This window comes from Hippocampus comes, unplaced genomic scaffold, assembly GCF_001891065.2.
Source record: "Hippocampus comes isolate QL1 unplaced genomic scaffold, H_comes_QL1_v1.1 scaffold113, whole genome shotgun sequence".
Taxonomy (NCBI): Eukaryota; Metazoa; Chordata; class Actinopteri; order Syngnathiformes; family Syngnathidae; genus Hippocampus; species Hippocampus comes.
In genome coordinates, this window is record NW_017806160.1 from 548,638 (window position 1) to 576,390 (window position 27,753).

At 42.7% G+C, this 27,753-nt stretch overlaps 2 protein-coding genes across 4 annotated transcripts in view; both read left to right on the forward strand.

The window, feature by feature from the left end:
• Window positions 1-4,612, forward strand: part of arf3a (ADP-ribosylation factor 3a) — a 7,108-nt gene extending 2,496 nt beyond the window's left edge. Inside the window, exons 2-5 of the mRNA XM_019895571.1 lie at window positions 2,667-2,849; window positions 2,930-3,040; window positions 4,243-4,367; window positions 4,451-4,612. Coding sequence (XP_019751130.1) covers window positions 2,702-2,849; window positions 2,930-3,040; window positions 4,243-4,367; window positions 4,451-4,612 — 546 coding nt within the window. The 5' untranslated portion in view covers window positions 2,667-2,701. The remainder of the gene's footprint in view (window positions 1-2,666; window positions 2,850-2,929; window positions 3,041-4,242; window positions 4,368-4,450) is intronic.
• A 6,400-nt stretch (window positions 4,613-11,012) lies between these two features.
• erbb3b (erb-b2 receptor tyrosine kinase 3b) lies at window positions 11,013-26,459 on the forward strand. Of its 3 annotated transcripts, XM_019895681.1 has the most exons (28): window positions 11,013-11,248; window positions 12,971-13,125; window positions 13,280-13,466; window positions 14,337-14,462; window positions 14,554-14,616; window positions 14,793-14,911; window positions 15,603-15,744; window positions 15,867-15,980; window positions 16,064-16,181; window positions 17,034-17,107; window positions 17,238-17,328; window positions 17,737-17,939; window positions 18,039-18,171; window positions 18,780-18,873; window positions 20,658-20,815; window positions 20,895-20,951; window positions 21,646-21,787; window positions 21,875-21,994; window positions 22,074-22,172; window positions 22,268-22,453; window positions 22,523-22,678; window positions 22,763-22,838; window positions 23,416-23,562; window positions 23,629-23,726; window positions 23,805-23,981; window positions 24,053-24,124; window positions 24,893-25,208; window positions 25,292-26,459. In XM_019895681.1, exons 1-28 carry the CDS (start codon window positions 11,170-11,172, stop codon window positions 26,044-26,046), a joined length of 4,257 nt encoding a protein of 1,418 aa, XP_019751240.1. In that variant the 5' UTR covers window positions 11,013-11,169; the 3' UTR covers window positions 26,047-26,459. The 3 variants fall into 3 exon arrangements, with proteins under 3 accessions (XP_019751240.1, XP_019751239.1, XP_019751242.1); XM_019895680.1 differs by having other exon boundaries at window positions 21,875-22,172; window positions 22,268-22,434; XM_019895683.1 differs by lacking the exons at window positions 11,013-11,248; window positions 12,971-13,125; window positions 13,280-13,466 and adding an exon at window positions 13,508-13,698 and having other exon boundaries at window positions 21,875-22,172; window positions 22,268-22,434.
• The last annotated feature ends 1,294 nt before the right edge of the window (window positions 26,460-27,753 follow it).

The window sequence follows — 27,753 nt, forward strand, 5'->3', positions numbered from 1 at the left end:
TAAAAAAACTGCTGGAGATCGCAAATGACAGCGGCCTTAAAAGTACGTTTGAGACAACTGGAGTAAAGTTATGGCTGAATACTCTGAGATGGCCACAATAGCACTGTTGCTATTTCCGACATCCTACCTGTGTGAGGTGGGGGGTTTCTGCAGCAACGGGACGAAAACAAAATTACGAAGTAGACTGGCCATAAACCACACACTTGAGGTGTCATTGTCTCCTATTACCCCGAGACGGGACCGTCTGGTTGCAGAAAATCAAGCTCGGTGCAGTGGTGAGTCGTCATTTTCATGCACTTTGAATTTGCGTTGTATCATATTTTGAAGACATTAAACATTGCCATAGCGATCGGAGTGTTGCGGCCAGATTAGACGCTCCTTGTGTTGATTATTATATTTCGAAAACGCCGCCATTTTCATGCAGCTCATACCATATTATTTTGTTGTATTATTTCCGCCACACCTTAAATGCCGGTCCCTGAAAATATTGTCTGACATAAACCGGTCCGTGGGGCAAAAAAGGTTGGGGGCCCCTGCCTTAAGCAACAGATATCTGAACATAAACGGTGCAGCAACACATGTAGACCGATATGTCAGGATAGCCAGAAGGGTCCGCGCAGAATTGGATTCAACAAACGTAGACTCCGGTAAAGACAGTAACCAAAAAATATTTGGTTTACAGAAAAATGGCACTAGGCCAACAAAGTATAAATAATGACGCTGGTCAACAAAGCAGGATAAATGAGAATTAAAAGTGTCACAAAATGCAAGGAGAATATAAACAGAAATAGCTATTCTCAAGAGGACCAAAACACACATGATACAAACCATGAATAAATGCACAAAACAAAACCAGTACTTTCAAAAAACAAGCACAAAAACCAAGGGAAGAAGAAAACTGAACAAAATCTGGGAGTGTCTAGAAAATTGCACTTGGAACAATCGCTTGAGCAAGGCGAATTACCCGACAGCCAGTTGTTGGCTGTCCTTAAATATTCCGTTGATCATGATGAGTACAGGTGACCGGTACTCCTCTGCCACCTGTTGGAGACTAACAGAAATGGAATCATGACATAATACTGTATAACAATTAGGTCTTTCGCAATCAAGTTTTCCAGACGATATATTTTCACCCGATAAATAATACTATGTTGTTGTTGTTGTTTTTCACTGATATGGTGATGTGAGAGCAAAAATGATTGGAGAACATCCTTTTGAAGTTCATTTAAGAACAATAGTGACTAAATTGACAGTAGACAAGATCATTCATTCAGTACAGATTTCATACTTTGTTTTTATTTGCTGGTTACCCGTGAGATTTTAATAATGAAAAACAAGTACCATCCCTTAGCAAAGGTTGTTTTCTCACTGAGATAAATTCCCACATAAATAAAAGCCCAAATAAATAAATCTTATACAATGCACATAGACTGATGTGTTTGTATAAAAGCATCATGATTTCCAGTGAGCTGAAAGCTCCCGCGATGCACCAGCATTGGAGAAATCCAGACTCGTTACGCCAGTCTCGCTGTCAATTCTGGTACACCGAAATGGATATCTGATGCTGGTCGGCAATCTCTTTAAGTTCCTGATGGGCATAACGAATGTTTGTATAATAGAGCATAAACAGCAAGTGAGCTGATGTGCATTGTTGTGCCAGCTAGCATTAATGCTAAAATTCTATTATCAGCACTATGATACACTGCTGTGGCTGATTAACAAATTAGAAAAAGAGTTGCGCGTCGATGAACCGATGAGACACATGCGAACCAAACTATTTGAACGGGTTTCAAAAGCCGTCCCACCTATGTTTGTGTGCGTGAGTGCCAACTCACAGTGGCAAGCAGTCTGACTGACATAAGAGGCAACAAAGCAGCACAAGTGAATGTTGATGACGTATGTAAACAAACATGCATGTAAATGACCGTTTATCAAGTGTGAAAAAAACAATTGAGTCAATTTTTTTTCCTCATCCAGCAATAAGTTGATATAGTAATTATTGTGACAGGCCTTGTAACACAATACTCACAGGCATAAATGATTTATCCTCTGTGAAGAATGACTAATATTACCACACATTCTGAGAAGCTGAGAAAGGAGCTGAGTCTCCAGTACAGTATCCATCTGTCTCGGACACGAAAATGAGCAGCACAATGTGCACTGCAGGCCCAGTGACAAATGAAGTAAAAGGTGAATATAAAATGGATGCTGCATTTGTTGATAAAGTTAATGTTGATTTAATACTGGTGTCAGGACTTCAAATGAGACCAATTCAAACCTTCCATCTGTTGTGCAGGCAGAGTGTCTTTGATCATAGTGATCTTCACTGCATTTGTGAAAGCCAGGAGCTTAAAAAGTGGCCATTTGGCACCACTCCACGGAAAAAAAAATAAAAAAAGTTGCATTGTGACTGATGTCTCCATCAAGCTGCTCGTGTGCAAAGCACCTCAGAGGTCCTCCGCCTTCCAAGGTGTGAAGCACTTTTACTGGTTTTCTTCTGAGGTGGTTCCGTCGTGTAAGAGAGCTGGTTTTTTTTAAGAGCCACAGTGTCCCCACCACATGTTTTCTTGTGCGGTCTAGACATTCTCAATGTGTGGTTCACTGTTTGTTTTGCTTTTCCACCGTGCTTGCTGCAGGTGGTCTTGTAAGAGTTTCTTTTGTCATAGTTCTGTTGCTGCTGAGGAGCGGTCCGCTGGTCGTCATGGGCAATATCTTTGGAAACCTGTTGAAGAGCCTGATAGGGAAAAAGGAGATGCGGATTCTAATGGTGGGGCTGGATGCTGCTGGGAAAACCACCATCCTTTACAAGCTGAAGCTGGGCGAGATCGTCACCACAATTCCCACAATTGGTGTGTGAGGCGAGAACCACAGAAAAAAACAGTGAATGCTGAATTCAGCTTGTATGACTCTGTCATTTCCTTTTGCTCAGGCTTCAACGTTGAGACTGTGGAGTATAAGAACATCAGCTTCACCGTGTGGGATGTGGGCGGTCAGGACAAGATTCGTCCCTTGTGGAGGCACTACTTCCAAAACACTCAGGGTAAGTGGCCATGATGGTTCTCCAATGCTGCTGTGTGCACACTCATATTTTAGATTAGGTCATTACAACTGAACGGAGCCAAATGGCGCTACACCGGGCCCAGGGGTGAGTGAGAGCCCCATCAAAAATCTGTGTTGCCCCAGTTAAGCCCCCCTACCAGTTAATTTGATATTCTAAAGTATACTTAGACAATATTTTCTCAGCCCCCGTACGTATCGGTCAAACCCCGCTTTCGCACCTGGAGAGAAAAAAATACTGGAGCTGTGCAGCCCACAAATATATTCAACACAATTGACAATAAATAAAATTCAGCAACGGCAACTACCTTGTACTTTCTACTGTCTTCATTATTGTTGTATAGATTGTATGGGTTACTTTTGCTCCATGTACAACACTTTGTATAAAGTGATGGTTGTTTTAAAGTGCTCTGGAAATGCAGTTGAGACTATTAATGACACGGTGTAAGCACGAACCAGGTGGAGTGTTACAAAAAATATTTAGAGAAAGACAAAGTACCAACAAAGTATAAACAGAAATCGCTGGCAACAGCAAGCCAGGAAAACCAGATCTGAAAAGAAAGTGCTTGGAAACTACAAGGTAAATTTGACAACCCAAAGTACTCAAAACGAAATGGCAAGCAAGTTCCAAACACACGAAACTTCCATCTGCTGTGCAGGCAGCGTGTCTTTGTAGTCCAAAATGACTTGAGAACCAAAATACTTACTGAACAAGAATCTGAACAAGAGCGATGATGAACTTGGGCAAGAGTTCCAGAAAAAAAATCACTTGAGCATAAACAGCGAGCAGGGTCAATAATCCGACAGTGACTAGGCAGCTTGGCAGTCATACATGACAGGCTTGATTGTTAACAAGGCACAGGTGCACCTGCTGAAGAGGCCTGCCCTCCACCCCAGCTGGTGCTGAAAACAACAAACACAGACAGAGCAAAACCATGACAATTCGTCGATCCGCTAATTATGTGAAACCCCGGCTCACTGGAAAATTGATGCGACGTCATCCAGCGACTTTCCAGTGCCTGCCCATCCCTCCATTCTTGAGCCAGAAAAATATATCTGATGGAAGCTTCTGATGGCGTAATATATCCCACCTGGTCATCTAAGATCTTGGAATGCATTGTGCTCGACATTCCGCTGTTCCATATTGTTGCTCAATGAGATCGCGCTCTCGTTTCGTCTGTGCAGGTTTGATCTTTGTGGTGGACAGCAACGACCGCGAGCGTGTGAATGAAGCTCGAGAGGAACTCATGAGGATGCTGGCTGAGGACGAGCTGCGGGATGCCGTTCTTCTGGTCTTTGCCAACAAGCAGGTATAGATTTGCTTGTGCGTCTTTATCGGCACTCAATGGCACGGTACATCGCCGAATGAAATGACCCCTTTGTTTTTTTACAGGACCTGCCCAATGCCATGAATGCGGCGGAGATCACAGACAAGCTGGGCCTGCACTCCCTGCGCCACCGCAACTGGTACATTCAGGCCACCTGCGCCACCAGCGGCGACGGCCTGTATGAGGGCCTGGACTGGCTGGCTAATCAGCTGAAGAACAAAAAGTGAAGGGCAAGTGGGGAAGTGCCAGCTCCAGGTAGTACTCCCTTGGATGCATTGAGTTCACATGGAGAAGCAGTGCTGACAAGCCCCTTCCAGGTGGCTCAATGGCCTTTCCCCCCAAAAAACAAACTTCTCTCTTGTTCTTTTGGTTATTGACTTGATTTATTGATTTGTTTGGATCTGCTGTGAGAGTGTTGAATCATGTGCGAACCAATGTGACCTAAGTGTTTTTGCTTTCTAGACATTGGATAACTTGGGATGTACAATGTGAATCATATTATGTCTAATGCTACTGACCTGACACATATATTTTCTCTCCTTTGTCGTCTCTATGATTTTATCATGTTCTTAACTTGTGCTGGTGGCGTAATGTTACCCAACTGTACTACAGTAATCCCTCGTTTATCGCGGTTAATGGGGACCAAAACCACCCGCGATAAATGAAAATCCGCGAAGTAGCGACCCCCACCCTCCATATAGGTACATGCACGTAATATTTCTAAGGCCAAATTTAATGGTATACATGCATGTAGAAGTAAATTTTGAAGTAATTAACATGACTTAATGCTGCATACTAATAGATTTAAACATGTATAAGTTAGGTTAGTTTATGAATAACAAAATACAGTAAATATATATTTTTTTAAGTCCGCAAAAAGTCCGCAAACGGTCCGCGAGAAGCTGCGAAAGTCAGCAAAACAACGAGTCACATAGAGCAACATATACAGTACTGTACTACATGTATATGCTTTTTTTTTTTTATTATGAATATGTTTGAAAAAATCCGCGATGCACTGAAGCCGCGATAAACGAACCGCAAAATAGCGAGGGATCACTGTAGATGTAAATGAGTTACATTGTGGGACGAGCAAATTGTTAAAACCACTGTTTTGTCATTCATTGTCCGAACAATGCAGCGCATCAGAGTAAAATAAATATTTTACTTTTGTTAGTTTAAAATATATTTTTTTATTTTTATTATTTTTTTAGGATACATATGTTTTTATTCACCTCATAACACAGCTGATCATTTTATAGCGATAACCTTTTATGAGAGTGTATTTATTCGGAAGCAGATTTGAAATGGAGTTATATAAAAGAGTTTATCACTACATTGCTAATGGCAGCAGTGAAAAAAGAAGACGTCAAACAAATGTGTGTCACAGCTTCCCATGCTGCACGTCAAGACAGACAAATCAGGCTTGTGGGCTGATGGGAGCTGTGACTCGCTGCCTACTCGCCATGAAGAAAAAAAAATGTGCTTGGCCCTCTTGCTGTGCTCAATAAGGGTTCTCTTCATGTGGACGATGCTCAGTGAGGTGTTGTCGCTATACTGATGCAGGAGGTGGAGTCAGCGCCGGGCATATCAGACAACATGCTGCTACTGGCTGGCAGAGCCACCCACGGACATTGATTGAATGTTTACTTTTCAGCTTCAGTGTGAAAGCAGCTGCATTATATCTCTCAAAGCATCTGTCCTCACTTCCATTCAATTTGGCCGAACAGTCAACATCGTGTTTCTTTTGTGGCACTTGTGGTACCATCTTGCAATAAAACCACCCACACTGTTACAATAAACATGTATGGATAAATTACTCTTTTCCAATTGATGGACTATTTAGTTTCGTTTTGTTCTTAATTTGTTCACAGCTTTACATCAAATCAGGGGTAGGAGCACGAGGAGGCATTTTAATACAGTACAAGACCCAACTACCTTCTAATATGCAATGGCGTGTCTTTGTATAGTATATCATTATTTCTGAAAAGTACATCAGGTGATTTGTGCGCAAATCAAACATTTTGTACCAGCATCAGTACTGACTAAGTGTGTGTGTTGTGTGCAAGGTGCTCTCTACTTCATTGTTTTTCGTGCAAGCTTGGTTTATCTGGCCTTACATTGCCACTGGTTGAGTTCGATTTCACAAGCAGGTTTGTGCAACTAAATGTCCCCTTTCTTTAAAAAACGCATTTAGTCAAGATGGGCGGATTTTACCCTGATGACATAAGCAAAAACATTTTGGAATTGAAAGAATGACAGCAGAGACTACAGTTTCAGTAATCACAATAAGTCACCTGATCAATAAAGAGAATGAACATCTTTGCCTCACTTGTTATCTTTGACGGTTGTTCATTTGGATGGTTTTGCATTAAGTAGTAGTCGTACTTATGATGAGATATCAGTGTCCATAGCAACTAAGGAGCTGTTTTAGTGAAGGAGGATCCACAGAAGTATAATTATAACCTGGACTACCAATTGGCTCTTGTGGCTGAAGGCAGAGGGCAGCCATCTTGCGTTGCCTCTGTTTCTGACCAGTTTTTTTTTTTTTTTGATGAAAACATTGTTATTGGTGCATTTTTTTGACACCTGAATTTCTGTATGAAGTAATGAGAGCCTCATAGAGAGCACACTTTAATGGCTGCATCGACCATTCTGTGAATATTATCTCGGTATCTTAGTAATTGTGACTTACAGAATTCAAATGTACATTTCACAGCATTTTTTTCCCCTGATGTTTTGATAGTTCTGAAAACATGATGCAGACAAATCTTTAAGTAGCACTCAGAGTTACTTTATATATTATCAGAGAAAATGCATCATTTCATTCTGAGAGTTGAAATGTGCTTTTAGAGCGTATTGCACGCTTACTGCTACAACCGTATCGCACACATTTGTGTTATTTTCACCAAAGAAACAACATCATGTGAAAAAAAAATCTATGCGAGAAAAAACTATGTGTTCAAGCTTGGTGATGTTCGTGAGTGGCAATGTAAGATGGCGACCATTGACTTCACCTTTTACACTTTAGTCTGCAGCAGACTTCATAAGATGTTTTGATTTGAAGGTGAGCAAAATGGTGGGAAAACGTCTCAATATATTTTGGCCATGGTCTAAATTTGTAAATAAATAACAAACAATAAACAAATCACGAATATATAGTATGTAGTAACAAGTAATTGTCATATATATGTTGAAGAAAATATGTTGTTTCATGAATAGCAATTATATTTTCGATTTTCCCTGCATCAGACATACGACAGACTACAACAATGCAAAGACTGGTGATGGACCAGGGAGACCAGCCCTGTTCTTGTTGATCCAAAAGATGTTTGATGGGGTTAGGTCAGGGCTTTCAAGCCACACTCTTGCACCACCATGCCAAAGACCTTCCCCAAACTCATCCCACAAAGTTGGAAATCATGGAACGTGTGTCACATTGCCCACATACCTTTGTCCATACTGTGGGAAATGCCAAATAGTCCGCAAATAAGAAAAGCACTAGATTGCACAGTCTGAAGTGCATGAACATTAAATGAGACCCAATATTGACCCAAATTGCATTTGTCAAAACATAGAGGTGAATATGGAGCTTTTCATTTGAGTGGAGTTTGGCACAACATACTGTAGCTCCACTCCATAGAGTCTGATGAGAGGTCGGTGTATGGAAGAGGACCACTGTGTGTCTCCAGGGGTGTGACAGCAGTATGTGAGTCAGAGCTGCTCTCGGGGCCACCAGCTCTGCGGCCCCCTGCAGGATAGCTACAATAGTCGCCCCAGGGCAGATGCCATAGCTGGGATTCCCACCCGTAACCGGGACGCCTTCGCCCAGGGCACAGACACACTGGCAGCAGCCCCACAATCAATCCATCAATCTTTGAAGGGAGACATAACTGCAAAAGGCCACAGCAGTCACCCCCGCAGCTCGCCTTGGAAGGGGCCACCGGGGAGACTGGCTGACACCATGACACCTCAAAGTGCACCGAATCATCAAGGATGCCAGAGTCAACCAGACAGCAACCAAGTGTACAGCCATTTTGCAGGAGAAGACAAAAGTTGCATTCTCTTGGTCACAATGAATTGTTTCTTTTTTGTTGTTGTTGTTGTTTTTATGAGATTTTCACCATTTCGCATTTTCACCATCTCATCAAGTTGTGTTGCTTTCAGCCTTGCATACATTTTGGCTACTATCATTTTTAATGTGGCTGTCAGGGAGTTGTAGCAAGTGAAGGGATTTCAACTTCATCCTGAAGATCTTTAGACTCTGTCTCCTCCTGCTGGACAATGGGGACTTTGAATTCTTTTACAATGAGAACAATAACACGACAGTAATACTCACTGACTGACACTGACAGATGAATATTCATTGAGCAACAAATGAAGCTAGCCTAACGAGGGACTAAAATATTCAGAATGCCATGCTCCATGATTCCCATGGTCAAAAGGGAGGCTTGACCAATACATGGTGTGGCTGCGAAAATAATTTCCAAGTATTTTAGAATATCAGTTGCTGATGGTGTTGTGGTCCACTCACCTGATGTGTGTGGGCAGCATGGGATCGGTTTGCACTCAGTGACGGTATGAATGTGGGTGTAAATATTTGTTCGTCTCTGTATGTACTCTGCGACTGACTGGCGACCACTTCAGGGTGTAGTGCGCCTTCTGCCCGAAGTTAGTTGGGATGGGCTCCACCAGCCTCCCACCGGTGGTCGACTGGTTAGCCTTCCTGTGTGTATTTTGCATGTTCTCCCCGTGCCTGTGTGGGTTTTCTCCGGGTACTCCGGTTTCCTCCCACATTCCAAAAACATAAATGGTAGGTTAATTGGACACTAAATTGTCCTCAAGTGTAATTTTGAGTGTGAATGGTTGTTGTTTGTCTATGTGTGCCCTGCGATTGGCTGGCAACCAGTTCAGGGTGTACCCCGCTTACTGCCCAAACGCAGCTGGGATAGGCTCTAGCATGTCCTCTGTCACGGGTGCCGGATGTCAGAAGCGGATTGCACAAATGTAGACAATGATAGATAATTTACAATAATTTATTAAAGCACAACGCAAGATTGACAAAGTACAAACAATGACGCTGGTAACAATGAACCAGGAAAAACAGAATAAACCAAAAGCACTTGCAAAAGGCAAGGAAGAATATACAAACATACTGTCAGTAGATTGCCTCAAAAGGACAAGAGAAATCCAGTTACAAACACGAAAAAATTCACAGACAATAGCTCTGAGACAAAAATACTTCCAAAAACACAAATACAAAGAACTGCCTAGATGACTATGAAGCGGGTTGTCAGCATTGTAGTCTTTTTAAAGGCAAGTGATGATGATTGTCACAAAATTCAACCAATGTCAAATTGGCACCTACAATGATGATGAGTATGAGGATGATGAGGATGATGATGATGATGATGATGATGATGATGATGATGATGATCAGGTGCAGAGCTGGAGGAACCGCCTTTCGATCCCGCCTACTACGACACAGAACTATAAAGAAATAAAAATATGGAGAGGCTTAACTGGGGCTACACAGATTTGTAACAAAGCTACTGTACATAGCACTCCCCAGCTCTGGTGTAGCGTCATGCCTGACTCCATGACAAAAGATGCTTCTCCTAAATAAGAAGAATTATTAGCTTTAACCACCTGTTGCTTGTTTGTAGGTCTTCACTTTTTTCTTCAGTAAGAAAAATGAAAAGCAGAGAGATCAGGCCAATGAACAACATGACATACCTTTTTAGCTCACGAGCTAGCTGGAGGCTAGTGTTTCTTTTTTTTAAAGCCTCCTTTGTTATACTGGCCAATTTTTGTAGTCACTTAAAGTTAGCAGGAATAATAGCAACACTATATTCTGTGGTGTGTCAAATTTAAAAGACATTTATTTTCACTTGACAGAGACTTTAAACCAGCAAAAAAGAGGATGAGCTCAGGATGATTTGTCAATAAAAGTTACTCAGGTTCGCCTCGTTGTTTCACTCAGCGCGCAGTCAAGTTGAGGAATCGTGACTAATTTGAGACTGCGTTCACAAATGAAGCCTGTTATGGGGCTGAGTAGTTGCTTGACCATGTGACAATGCGGGCATTGTGGCCGGCTGCTCCATGTGCATCAAAGAGGTGATTAAGTTGCAGGCTGCAACGAGGACAATACTGCTTTTTACACAGGGAACAGTGTAGTCACTTAGTGCACTGCAGCAGTGCTTGGACAAGCGTGTATGAGACACATCTGTGCTTTAAAGAGATGCGAAGGGATTCATAGTGCTTACGCTCATACAAACACAAAGGTTTTTACTTTGCAGGGTTTTTGTTTTACATATACGCTGCTCATCAAGAAAAGGCGTCTTAAAGAGTGACATATCCACTTCATTGTGTCTGTGCTTGACATTTTGCCCATGGTAAAAAGACAGTTATTAAGCACAATTATTTTGTATTTATTCATCTCACACATGCTACTTAGTCGGTGACAGTGATGTCCTTGGAGTTAATAAATGAAACAACATCAAAAAGACGGATCATCCTCTGATTGGTGGAAAAGTCCATCTCCTGGCCAACCACATCAGCCCTTTCTGGGAGGGAAGTTCCTGCTCAAAATAAAATCCCACTTGTTGGCTGTTTTCATCAATTCAATTGGCGCCTTTATCTGGTGTTTTTACACATTCAACCGTTAACTCGAACTTCCCCAGGGGAGACAGAGGGAAGGAGAGCTGGATGAAGTCAAGATTCTAAAGTCAAGTAAGCATTAGGTTTACTGACACTGATGTGGTATGTGATACTTTGGTAAATCAACATGAACCAGTGGCTTGTCATTTCAATGTCGGTGACATTGCTGTGGAGTCTACAAGCAACGTTTACTGAAACACATGATGGTAAGTGAGCAAATGCTATTCATGAACTAACAACCCTGTGTCATATTCTTTACTTTAGACGCCATAGCACTTTTTGTGCTCGCCTTACGAGCTTCTTTGTGCTGTTATTGTTCATCGTAAATCTAGGGCATTAATGCATACTGTAAGACTATAACACTCTTTATAAACTGCTAGTGATAAATAGAAGCAACATAAATTCCCTTGTGCAGAATTTCCGAGGGCAACTCATCCTTTTAACCGGACAACATGAAATAGAAGAATGACTATTTCTTTATTTTACAAAGTGGTGAAAGCTAGACGTTATAATGAATTGGTTGCTTATTATGAAGAAAATAATGCCTTTATGTACAGATTGGAAAAGTCTAATCAAAGTACATGTAAGGCAGTATTGTGGTATTGAGGCATTCTGTTCTTACTGCAGGATTTTTAGCCAAGTCACCCAAGACATCTGTCTAGATAGTGTATAAATAAATAATACTTTTATCAATGATGATATAGATTACATGACAATAAAGCAATCCATATGCTGTCTGTTGAGAAGCACCCCCACAGCAGGTAGTACAGCATGGATCTTCAAACCTATCCCTTCCATGATGACCGGAGATGTTGCTTTTGTTAACTGATGCTTGGTTGTGCAGAAAGGATTATGGCTGGTCGCTAAGAGATTGTTTGCATGCGTCCTCTTCCGTTCATGATATTTCCCTCCCCGCTGCCAAAAGAGACTCAGCCATTGTCTTTGCTATAATCTCAGCAGCACAGCGCCTCATATCAGGCACACATATACTGTATAGAGCCCCGTGCACATACACTGAAGTACTGTCACCGCACAGAGAGAGACAGAGGGAGACACTGTTCACATTTATAGCTTCATCACAATAAGAACTTTGTATGAGAAAAGCCCTTTCTCTTTGACCCAGAGTGCTCAATTCCATCAGCTTGAGGCCTGGACTTCTCAGTGTGTCCGAGTCATGGACTAGAAACAGTTTTACTTTTCAGCCTATTGTATTTTGTTGTGAGCGGTGCTCACAACAAAATACTGCAGGGAAATAGCGTCCAGACACTCATTTGGTCACCACCTAAATGGGTCCCACACGTTCTACAGACTTCTGTGTTTGAGTCAGGGGGACCGAAAATTGAACCTTGTGAGACACCGAACAGAGTGTGTGTGTGTGTGTGTGTGTGTGTGTGTGTGTGTGTGTGTGTGTGTGTGTGTGTGTGTGTGTGCGCGTGTGTGTGTGTGTATGTGTGTGTGTGTGTGTGTGTGTGTGTGTGTGTGTGTGTGTGCATATTTTATGAAAGTGTAGTGTTTATACTAACTGTGTTTTTAATACAGTTTATATTGTCATACTATACACTGTTGTCATTGCTATAGTGAAGTGGTTCAGCAGCTGATTTTCATGAATGCTCACACATTGCCCAATCAACACTACAGAATTAGGCATGATCCTGAACAGGGTAAACAGTAGAACAGTGGATGGATCATTACAACTCAAGGTAGCAGTATCTCAGTCAATAAAAACATGGCTTAAAGACCAGATGTTGGAAGATGGAGAAAATATGGGACTTGGGGCTGACTGTGAGATCTTCTCAGTGCCCTTGGGCAAAGCTTTACAAATAACTGCCTCTCCCAAACTCCTCGGGTCTGCAGTGCTGTTTGCTTCGATTGTTGTTTTGATGCTGTAATGCACGTGTGTCTTTGTTTATGGTGTGTATGTGTGTTAGTGGTGTGTCTTGGTACCCAGAATGGACTGAGCTCCACAGGCTCTCAGGAGAATCAATACAATCTGATCAAGGAACGCTACGACAACTGTGAAATCATCATGGGAAACCTGGAAGTCACACAGATTGAGAGCAACTGGGACTTGTCTTTCCTTAAGGTAAGAAAACAACATCGATAGCCTTGCAAAGGGGAACAGACACGGTTTGTCCTTCCTTCTGCTGACCATGTCCAGAAGACAGAAGGACCGACCGTAAATCAAGCTCTCCTGTTTTAGCTGTTTTGTTTCATGAAACTCTTCTACCTCCTTGCAGACAATCCGTGAAGTGACTGGCTACGTGCTCATCGCCATGAATCACATTCAGGAAATTCCCCTTGAGCAACTGCGGGTCATCAGAGGAAGCAGCCTTTATGAAAGGCGCTTTGCCCTTTCTGTTTTCTTCAACTATCCCAAGGACGGATCCAATGGCCTGCGGCAGCTCGGCCTCGCTAATCTAACAGGTGACAACAGAAATGGTAGAACACTTTCCAGACGTAAGAAAGTTATTTTTAAATAGGGCCAATTAATTCGATCGCTCATTTTAAAGGACATGCTCATTGTCAGTTACAGTTTTTATCTGATGGCTCAAGGACATTTTTTGATTGGCTATTTTTGCAAAACACTTCACTCAAATAAGAAAACCTTTCAGCAAAATGGCAAAACATCGTGGTTGTTTTGGAAAAGCAAACACCGGTAAGTCTTGAATCAGTCTTCAGACCTTTGTAAAAATGATATTTTTATGTCAAACAATTAACACAAGCCATCATATTAGTCGTCAGAAAGGTGTGAATAAAAGGCATAATTGTGCATAGTTTTGCAAGGAGTGTGTTGATCATTTCGAAAGTGACTGTAAAGCAGTGAGTGGCATGTTACAAAATTTCAAACTCAGTACAAAGCAGTGTTTGTGCTTTTCATTCTGCAAACTACGTGAGTGATTTAGTGAGAGATATTAACATGAGTATTGTTGTATTATCTGTCAACATGTATTGCTCCAGTGTTTGTGTTCAAATATCCATTGCTTAAAGGGTTCAAAAATTCAACTATTGAAGCTAACTGTTAGCAAGCCAGTGGCATTTTCCATTATATCTTAGCATAATGCTAGTGGGCCATTCTCAAGGCAGCGTTGTTCAATGTATAATTCTCATTTTGAAGCATCTGTCTTGATGAATATATCACTATATGTCAAAAAGATGCTAATTGTGAAGTGAGTTGAATTGGAGATAATTCCTAACACACGGTGCTCATGTCTCAAGTTTGTGCTCGCAAGTCTAAGCAAAAAAATTGGCCAATGCTGGCTTATACCTTGAAAAACGCCTGCTCTTTTCTTGCAGAGATTTTGGAGGGAGGAGTTCAAATATTTAACAATAAATACTTGAGTTATAGTCCGTGGGTCTACTGGCAAGATATAATCAGGGACGGCAATGCTCCTGTTGACATCTACTACAATGGCCAGAGAGGTTTGGACAGCTCTTTTTAACAAATGAACTGGTTTTACTGATGTGCATTGTGTGCTCAGCGGTCGTCCTTGTGTCCTTTGCGTTGTCTCAGGGCTGTGCCACAAATCTTGTGGGGATTATTGCTGGGGGCCAAATGAGAACCAGTGTCAGATCTGTGAGTGCACAATCGCTCCCATTCTCTTTTTAGCCTTGTCGATGACCTTTCGTGTTTCCTTCCATTTCCACTGCATTCTTCAGCTCGTAAGAAGGGCGTAGCATTCATACAAAAAAGCGGGACACACGAATGCTCCTAACCTCACGTCAAGTCTTGGCTCCCCCTGTGCGTTTCAGTGACCAAGATGGTGTGCGCTCCACAGTGTAATGGTCGTTGTTTTGGGACGAGCCCCAGGGACTGCTGTCACATTGAGTGTGCAGCGGGATGCACAGGCCCTCTGGATGTGGACTGTTTTGTAAGTTTTGGAGTCACTACCTGGGAATCAGACACAGTAAATTTAATAGAGTACATTTTACTCTAAAAAATCTATAATTTTAGTCCGAGTCTAAACACAGCAAAATTTACATTTGGAAGAGAGTAAAATATTCTCAGTAAATTTGACTCAAAGTGTTTTTACTCTGTACGACAAAATGTTCCTATCCAATCGACTACGTGGGTGGAGCATTAAAGTTTAATGGTCATTTTGAGGACTCTATGAAATTTAAAGTCCCTGAAAAGCACTGGTGTCAAACTCAAGGACGGAAGCCAGATCTGGCCCGTCACATCATTTTATGTGGCCCACGAGAGGAAATCAAACATGTCAACTCCTATGATGTCTACTAAAACCTGACCAAATTTTCAAATTCTCATAAATAAGAGAAATATTGTCAGCATTTTCTCGTTACTAAACCCCTCATTACAGTAACTTAAACTGTAGATGAAAAAAAAAAAATCTTGACTTATTTAACAGGCATAACAGCCCTCCAAGGGACAAAAATGAGTTTGACACCCCCCCTGTAAAGTAAAAATAAATGTTTTTGGTAAATTTGACACAATAAAAAAAAAATTCTCGTGTCAAAGACAAGCAGGCCTAAGAATTCAACCATTAGATTGTACAGGAAATGAAATGTCCAGTGAGTGTACATGGTCCATTTGTGTGTGCATAGGCATGTCGCCATTTCAACGACTCCGGAGCCTGCGTGCCTCAGTGTCCGCAAGCTCTCATCTATAACAAGCAAACTTTTCAGATGGAGACGAACCCAGATGCCAAATATCAATATGGATCCATTTGTGTCTCTCAGTGCCCCAGTGAGTGCACTCTGGTGTAGTCACCTCACACCAAACCAATTTTATTTATTGACTCTTGACACAAATCGAATTTGGTCTCATTTTGGTTGTGCCCTTTTCACGTGAATGACTGCTGCTTGCAGCTCATTTTGTGGTGGACGGGAGCTCCTGCGTGAGCGTCTGTCCTCCAGACAAGATGGAGGTGGAGAGAGAGGGACACAGACGTTGTGAGCCCTGCACAGGACTCTGCCCGAAAGGTTCAACTCAGATAAATACTCCACTTGCCTGGTGGGCAAAAACCATTGTCATCTTGTGACTGTGTTTTCCCGTCTCTTGACAGTATGTGAAGGCACAGGTGCGGAACACAGGCAGACCGTGGACTCCAGTAACATTGATAGCTTCATCAACTGCACCAAAATCCAAGGAAGTCTTCATTTCTTGGTCACAGGCATTCTCGGGTATGTCCCAATGCGTTTCCTGGACACAGTGCCAGTACGTCAAGAATGTTGATATCGGGAATGTTTTGTTCTGAGTGGGAGTGTGGTAGTGGCGGTGTTCAGTTCAGTAAGGGGGAGCCAGGACATGGAAGGCTTTGTAGGTGATGGGGAAGACTTAATATGAGGTGTGTTTGAAAAGAGCCAGGACTGCTGTTACCAAAGATATGACATGAGTTTCAACTCCAAAGTACAGAATGCAAGTTTCCCCCTTTGAAGAAATCGCCCTGGTGTCTTTGCTGCAGCATGCCAATGATCTTCTCAGCCAAGAATTGGATGCTCAGGTATTGTGGGTAGGCGCAATCTGTTCTTCCACAACTCGCACATCCTCTTGCACACTGAAGCAAGCAAGCAAGCGCCAAATGATCTCTTTGTAGACATGCTGCTTGATCATCTGGCCCACCTTGAAGGGGAAAACTCTTAGTATGCAGTTTGACTTTGAAGTTGAGCTTTTGTACTCCAGTCCTGGAACTTCTCTGGCACACCTTGGAGTGTTGCACTGCGGGAATGGCATTTTTGAAGAGTCTGTGTTATGGATGCAAGTATGAGACAGAAGACCGGCAACAGAGTTTGCGATCTCATTTTCCACCAGAATAGCTTGTCAGGTTGTTCCTACACTGACAGCTTCGTACTGTTTGCTCATAGATTCCCCAAATGAAAAAAAATGTGCAAAACCGTCCTTTCCAGGAGCAGGAAGTGAGTCAGACAGACACAAACTAAGGAAATAACTCTGAAAACAGCACAGCAAGGATCACAATTGAATCACTATGCTGTATCAGTTGCAAAGGAGTTAGTGTTTCTGTTTGGCTTCTTCAGAGACGACTTTAAGAAGATCCCACCTCTGGATGCTAAGAAGCTGGAAGTGTTCCACACTGTTCGAGAGATAACAGGTGCACTGTCTCTTACATGCACTGCTTTGAGCGAGTGCTTTCCATCATGTTCAGAGAAACATGCCGAATACTGTGTCAACAAAAACCATCTGTGTTGTGGCCACAACTGGCATCTGTGTTGAATGAGCAGATGTCCTCAACATCCAGTCGTGGCCAAACGAGCTCAGTGATTTATCCGTTTTTTCGAGTCTCACCACCATTCAAGGAAGGTCACTTCACAAGTAAGTCTTGTTGCTTTTATAGCTCGGACTGCCAGTGATATCAGAACCGTGTACTGCTACATGTGAACATTTTGCATGATTTGCTACAATGAATAATAGAACACTTCGAAAATCATTGCAAAAGGGTGGAAGGAAGAATGGCTCTAAATTGACATATTGCACACAAATGGAGTTCAATGAAGAACTGTTGCCCACACCGTGTTGAAATGATCATAATGATCATCACAATACGCAGGTGCACCAACCCTTTGTATGTTTGTGAAAATAGAGAACAGTCTTCTTCATATAAAATCTGCCTCAGATTTTTGTCAGCATACGCTACTAGATTCTTCTACGAATGAGTGTCCACAAAACAGTCAAACAACATTGGGTATCTTCAAAATGTTTCCTCCAACCTGTCAATCACAGGCGCTTTTCCCTGATGGTGATGCGCATCTCCACGCTCACCTCGCTTGGTCTGCGCTCTCTCCGAGAGATCAGCGACGGCAGCGTGTACATCAGTCAGAACACCAAGCTGTGCTACCACCACACTGTGAACTGGGCCAAGCTGTTCAGAGGACGTCGGCTGCGAGTCAACAGCATCAACAGCAACAGGCCACTGGCGGAATGTGGTGAGGTCGGCTGCGTGGGTCTTCTTCAATCTCGCTTGTTTCATTTGGGAACAAAATGTTTGTGCGTTTGTTCTGATTCTTTTGACGGAATTGTTGCAGTTGCTGAGGGTCATGTGTGTGACCCGCTGTGTTCAAGCTCCGGTTGCTGGGGCCCGGGACCTGACCAGTGTCTCTCCTGCCGGAACTACAGCCGAAATGGCACATGTGTGGACAGCTGTCATTTTGATGCTGGGTCAGTACATCATATACAGTATACATTTCTGTACTCCCAAAACATTTGGGATATTTGCTTTGGGATGAATTTCATGGTTAACGTCAAATGCGCAATAACCTTTTAATGTGCATCTAATGTGACCTTCTTTAAACATTTCAATGCACATTTCCGCATTTTAAACGTTTAAGTAGATTTTGCACCTCTTGTGAATTTCGTTCTTCCACTCCTAGTTAGAGAAATGCTTGTGGTGCAAAAAGTATTGAAACAGTGAACATTTGGACATGTGCATATTAAGTTCACCCTGAACTAAAGTTTGGGTTGAATTGACTCAATTTTATTTCGTCATGTGCTTGCGCAAAATAAAATGATCTGGATCCAGATCGATTTTAAAGAAGATATACAGTTTACTTCAAAGATGTTTTATGAGTGCAGTCACTTGACAAGATCGAATTGAGTAAATTCAACACACTGTTTGTTTCAGCGTACCTGTAAATGTTCAAATGCATTTTAGGCTCAGCCTGAAATTTCTGCCCAAACTATCACAAATTTTTGGGAGTAGTGTATGGTGGGTAATATTGTTGTTGAACCTCACCATACCTGTCTAACTGTCACTTTTGTGGTCTCAGATCCTCAAGAGAATTTGCGAGGACTGACGGAGAATGCGTTTCCTGTCACTCGGAGTGTAAACATCTGCATGGGAAGGCCAGCTGCACAGGGCCGGTAGGCACTTCTGCTGGGAACTTCTACTGTTCGGTGACAGTGGCTGACTTCTACATTGTTCTCATTTTTAAAATTTCAAAATAAGAAACCATTGTTTTGTACAGGCCCAAACTAGTCTTCATAAAATGCGCAGCCTGTGTTTTAAATGTCATTAACTGTTATAATAATGTAAAAAATATATCTATTAACCACAGCAAAAGTCACCTCAAATGAGATATCCTTTTAGGAGATCTGAGAGACAGAAGGAAGAGGGGCCTGAGACATGTTTGCGGAAGGGGTATGGTTACCGACAGGCGTTTCATTGGGCTTGGTCAAATTAGTAAGTCTTGTGTCAAGTACTGTGGGTTTATACTAGCACATTCTCAGTCAGTAAAAAAATGAAATTATGTCGAATTAATTCATTGATATTCGAACAACGACAACCTTCCCTCAAATGTCTTTGGAAGTTCCATTTCTGGTTCCTTGATTATCATGGTACTTGTCAGGGGCGTCACGAGGTTTGAAGAACAAGGGGGGCTTAGCCCCAAGGGGAACACAGCCCTTTTAGGGGGGTCCGGGGGCATGCCCCTCCGGGAGAAATTTTTTCTACATTCTATTAAAAATCCATCAATTCCGTGCACTTTGAGAGCAAAATGAAGAGGCTATGAAGAACTACACACATCACATTAGTATCCTCTTTACTATGATGGGGCTTCCTCCCCTGGACTTTAACTGGACTAGATAATAGAAATTATAAAGAGTTCAAAAGTTCAATCTTGGTTGTTCAAGGGAATTAGAAGGATGCCCGATAACATAACCTATATGACAGTAGTCCTATATTCCTCTCTACCAAAATGTATTAATATATGCTTAGCAGTGGCGGGCCGTGCATTTCAACCTTAGGCCTTCAGTGACGTCACATACATACACAATATAGGCTCGTCAAGCAGTTCAAATAAATAAATTTATTTATTTTATATTTATTTATTTTATATAGGCCAAAATCTCAATAGGTGTTGCCTCAAAGAGTTGGTGTAATGATTATTTATGTATTTAATAATAATATGGCGCTTAATTTTTATTAAGCACCACCTTAATTTATCCAAAAGCGAACACTTGTTACAGTGCAGTTTCTGCTGTTACTGGAGATATTTTAGCGGACTATAGTCACTAGTTTTACCAGCATGGATGAATTGAATACTTAATTTACCTTTCTAAAAAACTGTCGAATATCCATCCTGTCGACTCAACCTGACTTTCGGCAATGAACTGTCGCCATTTGATGTGGCGACGGTGACAGACTGTCACCATCGCCACATCAAATGCAAACGCAACACCTGTTGCGTTCAGGAAACCTGGGAGATTTAACAATACAATAATGGCAGGTTATCGAAATATAATTGAAAATGGCCACATGACATTGAATTTGATGCAATATATTAGCAAAAGTAAAGGAAAAATAAATAATACTTTTTTTAAATAATGCAATGAAATTATTTAGGGGGGCTAAAGACACTTTTAGGGAGGCTGAAGCCTCCCTAAAATAGGCCTAATGACACCGATGGTACTTGTCATATTTGACCTCCTAATACCTCACAAAAAGCCAAAGCACTCAATAAATAATTAGAACATTAGTGGAGTTCAAGCACGATGATGGATTATTTCTAGTTATCAAACATGATTAAAAAAAATCAGTGTTTTCAAACCGCTCCCCTGAAAATTTCCCCGCACATTGCTCATACACGGTCACCTCAGTGCACTGGATATCCACCTCGCTTTTGTCCCCTTTCCTCCCTCTCTTTCAGGGCGCATACGAATGTGCGGCGTGCGCCAACCTTCGAGACGGTCCATATTGCATGTCGTCTTGCCCTGCTGGGGTGAACGATGGCCAGCGAGGGCTCATCTTCAAGTATCCCAACAAGGAAGGTCACTGTGAACCATGTCACCAAAATTGCACCCAAGGGTGAGACTGGACACACTGACTTATTTTTTTTTTCATCAAAACCACCTGCCAAAACTAAAGGTATGCATGTATATTGCAGGTGCACAGGCCCAGGACTCAGTGACTGTTTGGAGACGGTGAGGCTGGCTGCTAGCAGGTGAGTTTCTCCCGCTACAGGTACATATTGTATATGGAGCCACTTTACACTTCCTTTTCATTGTAAAATGACAGGTGGTGACTTTGAATAACGTCTCAAGATTGACATTGTGTCAAAAGTCAAGACATTTTGTCTTTAATGGCAGGTAGAGCATAGTGAGGTTTGTGTCTAATATTTTGGCTCTACTCAAATGAGGTAACCAAAATGTTGAACTTGATGATGTCAAAATAAACTGATAAGCATTGTTGCATTGAATTCACTCAATTTTAATTCGTTCAGTGGTTGCACCAAAATAAAATCATGTGGATGCAGATACATTTTAAAGTGGGTGCATCGTCTACTTAGGTGTTTTAAATCGACAATCTTTGTAAGTAATGTCATTAATTCAAGTAGACTGCTCATCTATTTGTGTATTGTGTGGAAGCACTTGATGAACTGAAACCGAGTAAATTCAACATTTTTTTTTCAATGTAGATGCGTTCAGTAATGTGAGCTACTCTTGGACTTGTGTGTAACTAGTCTGCAGCTGCGCGATACCCGCAAGAACATGCGTTTGATCATATCTGGTCTCTTTGTTGCTACTGCCACATGAACCCAATCATGACATCACTATCCAAATTTCCTTTGCGCTATTTCTGACCCTTTTGCCTCATGTCTCCACCCTATCGTCTCACCCTCTCCTTTCGCTCTGAAGTGGCCAGATCACAGGCATCGCCTTAGGTGTGCCAGCTGGCTTGATATTCTGCCTGGTGTTGTTTTTCTTGGGCGTGCTGTACCACCGAGGGCTGGCCATCCGCCGCAAGAGAGCCATGAGGAGGTACCTTGAGAGCGGAGAGGTGAGTCGGTCCCATGAGTGGCCATCAGGTGCCTTTGCATTGCTAAGTAGACACGCTCACACAAGGATTATTCTTGTGACTTGGCAGAGTTTTGAGCCACTGGGTCCCGGGGAGAAAGGAACCAAGGTTCACGCCCACATCCTGAAGTCATCGGAGCTAAAAAAGCTCAAAGTCCTCGGTTCTGGTGTCTTTGGCACAGTACACAGGGTACCAATTTCTTGTCGTTTGGAGAAATGTCTGATGAATGCAGACTATAGGTATGCAGCTGCATGTTTGCATTTTCAAGGGGGTTTGGACTCCAGATGGAGAGACGGTGAAGATCCCGGTGGCCATCAAGACGATACAGGACAGCTCAGGCCGCCAGACCTTCACGGAGATAACAGATGTGAGAATCCCATGTCAGCAATGCTTTTGGCATCGCTGGCAAATTTAGAATTGACCGCGGGAGTCCAATGGGTGGTTTCTCCGTGCCCTCCACAGCACATGCTGTCCATGGGCAGCCTGGACCACCCCTACATCGTGAGACTTTTGGGCATCTGTCCGGGGTCCAGTCTGCATCTGGTCACCCAGCTACGTTCATTGGGTTCCTTACTGGAGCACATCAGGCAGCACAAGAACAGCCTGGGCCCCCAGCGCCTGCTCAACTGGTGTGTGCAAATAGCCAAAGTAAGCTCACATTAAGTCTGCTTACTGGAGCCGGCCTGAGCGCACAGTGGTGACGTGTTTTCGCGTCAGGGTATGTACTACCTCGAGGAGCACCATGTGGTACACAGAAACCTGGCGGCACGCAACATCCTACTGAAGAACAACTACCAGGTCCAGATCTCGGACTACGCCATAGCAGATCTCCTTTCCCCTGATGACAAGAAATTCATCTACACAAACACCAAGGTGGTTGAGCGTTTCTAATCGATAGCATTTTGTTGTCTGCTAACAGCATGCCACTGCCTGCTATTTATGTGTGTCCTTGTGCAGACTCCGATCAAATGGATGGCTCTTGAAAGCATCTTGTTTCGAAGATACACTCATCAAAGTGACGTGTGGAGTTTTGGTGAGATGCTTGATCAGTTGATTTTGGACTTATCAGTATTGACACCCTATCAAAAAGTTAATTTTGAGATTTTTTTCAAAATACATGATACATTGTTGAGGACGATAACCTTGAAACTTGCAAAGAGTGAGAACTACGTGGTACCCGTTTGTGGATACAGCATTAAGCGTCTTTTCCACAATTTCAGTTGTCCTGATTTGGGGGTGTGGCTAAATCTGGGTCCCTCACTCTCTAGTGAAGAAATTGAGTGCCTTTATTCACAAAACATTTGTTCAGTTATCCGGTGCAATTGCAAGATACAGTTAGCTGGCAGCTAATGTATAGTATCTTTGCTCTCATGGCTCCTCGAGAGCGGCTTGTTGTCAACCGTGAGCGAGTCATGCATGCACTCATCATTCAAATTTGTCAGTCCTTTTCACAACACTTTTCACTGTGGTGTGTCAAATTTATAAGACATATTTGTTATCAGAGGGCATATTTGTTTTCACATTAGATTAGATGCAGTTTCATTTTGCTCACCACCCTGTGTCACTTTCTCAAAAAAACAAATGGATCTCTTTCTCCCTCTCTCGCACAGGAGTGACAGTATGGGAGATGATGTCTTTTGGGGCGGAGCCTTACGGGTCGGCACAGGCCCAGGAGGTGCCATGTCTGCTGGAGAAGGGTGAACGTCTGTCGCAACCTCACATCTGCACCATCGACGTCTACATGGTCATGGTCAAATGTGAGTGCCACAAAAACGCATAAAATCCTGCGTACGGATGGTAAAAGCGAGCTGTTCCCTGTTCAGGTTGGATGATCGATGAAAATATAAGGCCCACCTTCAAAGAGCTGGCAAGTGACTTTACACGCATGGCAAGAGACCCACCCAGATACCTTGTGATCAAGGTGAGACACGCATCATTGGACTGCCGCACACTTTGAAAGCCTCAAATTCCGTCTTTTTATTTATTTATTTTTCTGCAGCTGGACGGAGAGGACAATAGCTCGCGGGATGCCCATCGGAGCGATTCTGAACGAGGGCTGCTTCACTCAGATTTGGTGGACGATGATGAGGACGCCCTGGAGGAAGGTTTTGCCACCCCTCCTCTGCAACATTCGCCTTCATGGAGTCTCTCTCGCTCAAGGATGAACTCGTACAAGGTCATTGAAAACATTTAATCTTGGCCTATGTAATCACCATTTAACTAAGCATCTTCCTCATGAAATTGTAGAGCGGCACCTCTCACGTCGGACCTGTTGGATACCTGCCGATGACTCCAAGTCCTGCAGAAAGCGTCCGTCAGGTTGGGTGTATGCACACACACACACACGAGAATTTGGGAACCATTTTGTTGATGTTGAGTCATGTTCACAAACAACCTGTCAGAAAAATACGATACCATTGCACTTATATGTATAATATCTGGTCATTTTTTTTGCTTTAGTGCGACTATAAGAATGGGGGCCTTCTTCCTGTTCCACTCACTGATATTTGTTGTAAGACAAAGCGAGATGTCTGTGATGGGGGGATCGATAGCTGCATAGGCAGACAATTGCCTCTTCATTTGTGCCTATAGACAGACATGTCTTTATTTTTTATTCTAATTTTTTAATGAATTTTATTTATTTACCGGTACTTCCACTCAGTTTTTCTTGAGTTCACTCCATTTCTTTCCATCAATTGGTTGCATGAAACACAATTATCTGTATCTAGATACATTGTTTAATTAGACAAATTAATATACTGACAAAATGTATCTGGATCCCGATAATTTTATTTATTTAATCGTTAGTATTTCATACTTACTTAGTGACTGACTTACATTTACTAAATGTTAAACATTTTCCCTTGAGACCAGCCAATGAGTTTCCATCTGACAAAGAACCCATGATCTTTTGGTGCTAAACCGGATAGTGGCTCCAAAAGTATTTATTATGAAGGATTTTCTTTAACAGTTCGTAATCGCGTGAAAGTAGACCTCAACTTTTTTTTCTACTCCTATATGCTGGGAATGTGTGGGTACTTCCATTTTCCCTTCAAGATGTGCATTGAACTCTCCTTTCGTTTCAAGTTGCGCTTCCAAAGGTTCCGCCGAAGCTCGGTCCGAACGCTGCCTGAAAGGTCAGAGGTCAAAGGGTGTGGCAGGGAGGCACAGTGGCGTGATGAAAGCTTCAGGACAGGCGCTCCTCACAGGACACGGCTTGGCTCTGAAAGGGCTGCCCCTCATGTATCCAGCGGCAGGCACAGAAAGCTCTCCACGGCATCCAGTCCATCTTCATACAAGGTGTGGACATCCGGCGAGAAGGAAATTGACAAAGAGGAGGAGGCGGCGGACGCAGACCACGATGGTTATGTCCTTCCTGGATCACATAGCACTCCAGAACGAGGTAAAATACAAAATCTGAAGGACGCACGTGATTTGACTGACATAAATGAGCCCTACACCCTTTGCTTGTGCCGTGCCTCACAGCTGCAAAAGTCACCCTACGATTGGACAGGGTGAAAAATTTGGCTCTGGAGTATGAAGTGATGAGCCACAAATTTGATGCTTCTCTTGACTCGGCCGACGACAACTTCTCATCGCTGGCTCATGAAACGCCACCTTCTCCAACTGCTGTCACTCTATTACCAGCCCCTGAGGACACCTTGACGCTGGTTCCAGCCACAGAGAATCAGCGGGTAAACGACAACTGCGGGGACCATTTAGCAGACTCCGCAGAGAAATTTGAGTTGAGTCGGCAGAAGCAGATCCAAGCTGTGGAGGGCCGTGTGCAGGCACTTCAGGGGAAAGGCAGGTACGAATATATGGACATTAGACGCTCTGACTCCACCGAGGAAGAGGCGCCGGCGCAGCGGAGATATGGGACATCTGCATCAGAGCCGGGTGAAACATGCGAGGAAGAGGACGTTCAATTAGGAGATGCACAGCACACAGCTAATCAACAAACTCTTCCGGGGAATGTCAGTAGCTTGCAGCAGCCAGATGTGGTCGCCGAAGAGGGAGAGAGCCAGTACGAGGAGATGGCTCCGTTTGAAGGCATAGCCAGTGGGTGGGAGCAGAAGCTGCCAGCAAAGGGTGGGGTGGGCAGCGGCAGGTGCGCGGGGATCGGGGGATACATCAGGGTGTGCGCAGGCATGGGCGAGCCGGGCAGGAGCTCATCGTTTGACAACCCCGACTACTGGCACAGCAGACTTTTCCTCAAGCCAGATGCCGTACGTACGTAAGCATGTGGATGCAGTCGAGCGGGTTGTTCTGCAGTGTGTGCTTTGCAAATATTTCTTGGTTCCAGCATGAGGAACTGCACCAAAAGTCAAGTTTCATTTCTCTGTGTGATGACACCGAGCAGGCACAGACGAGTGATTTTGCAGAGATGTGCGAACAGCATTTCTGTTCATTGCCATTTTTGTGCCTTCCAGTGAATGAATGAATCATGGCTGTCATTTTGGAAATCATAGATTGTTTCACTAATGCTGTACACAACAGGATGTCAATGACTGTCTTGTTTTGTTTAGGGTTTTTTACACTCTTTTCCCATGTGTTTGTTAAATAAAACTCAGATATTGGCTTCCAGAAAAGAATCGGTCCTTTGAGTTCCTTCCAAAATGCTAAATGCAAAATAAATGAACCTGAGTTGTTATACACCACCTGTGTCTTATGCATGCAGTACTACTGTACATCTAAATAGATATTAATAGGAGCTGTCAATCATGTATTTTTATACAAAAGTGGAAGACCATGGCATGATTAATTCTTTCATTTCCTTCCGGGTACCATCCTACCTTCCTTCTATCCTGTGTGACATTGTTTCTTCCATCCACTCTTCCTTGATTCCTTCATTCCTTGTGACATCCTTGTTTCTTTCCTTTCCACTTTCATTTCTTCCTTGCTTTCTTATTTCCATCATATAACCATAAATCCTATTTCCATTCCTTCCGACCAGCCTTCATCAATCCTTACATGCCACCTTTCAGTGTCTTCCTTCTTTCTTCCCTACCTTCATTCTATTGTTCCTCCCTGCCTTTTCTCTGTACAATCCTTCCATACTCCTATCCTGCCTTCCTCCCGCTTTTCCTTCCTTCCTTCCGTCTGAAGTAAATTTCTGAATAACATCTTTCTTCCTTCCTTCCTCTCACCCACACTCGCTCTTTGTCCCTACGTCCTTCCTTCTCCTCCCAATCTCCTTTCTTCCTTCCTTCCTTCTTGCCTTCCTATTCCTCCTTTCCTGAAATAAAGTAATTTAATACATGCAGTGGCGGGCCGTGCATTTCAAACTTAGGCCTTCAGTGACGTCACATATTATGAACACAATACTGAATAGGCTCGTCAAGCAGCACTTAATTTCAGGAGCATTTAAAACCATCAAGTATGCATTCACAATTAAGAGCAGGAAACTACATTTACAGATAGTCAAAAATAAAAAGATGATTTAAAAATACGAAAGAAAATGCCACCCAAATTACGCTGTGTGATCTTAAACAAGTCTGTCCAATAAATTGCGCAATGTCGCAGTTTCATATAAGACACCAACCAAACAAAAACAAAACAAACTGTTCTTTGAAAATAAAGTAAACAGATCATTTGCATTTTGAAAATCGATAATACAACAGCAAATAACTGACATAACTGACTAACTAATAACTGACTAACAGCTGAGATTGAACGAACTTTCGTGCACGAAGGTGACTACAATGCGCCATTATAAATTGCAGGTGAGCAGATTTATTTGATACATGTTTGTATCTTTGTCATTTTATTTCGTTACCATGAATTTAATACTAACGAAATAAAATGACAAGAAAAAATGTAAAATAAAATTCATTGACTCACCAATGTACTTCTCCACAGCGTCTGCTTATTTGAAAATAAAGTCGATCCTCTTTTGTTTTCTCAGGAACACTTCAGTGGCTCTGTTGTACAGTTTTCAGGTCCAA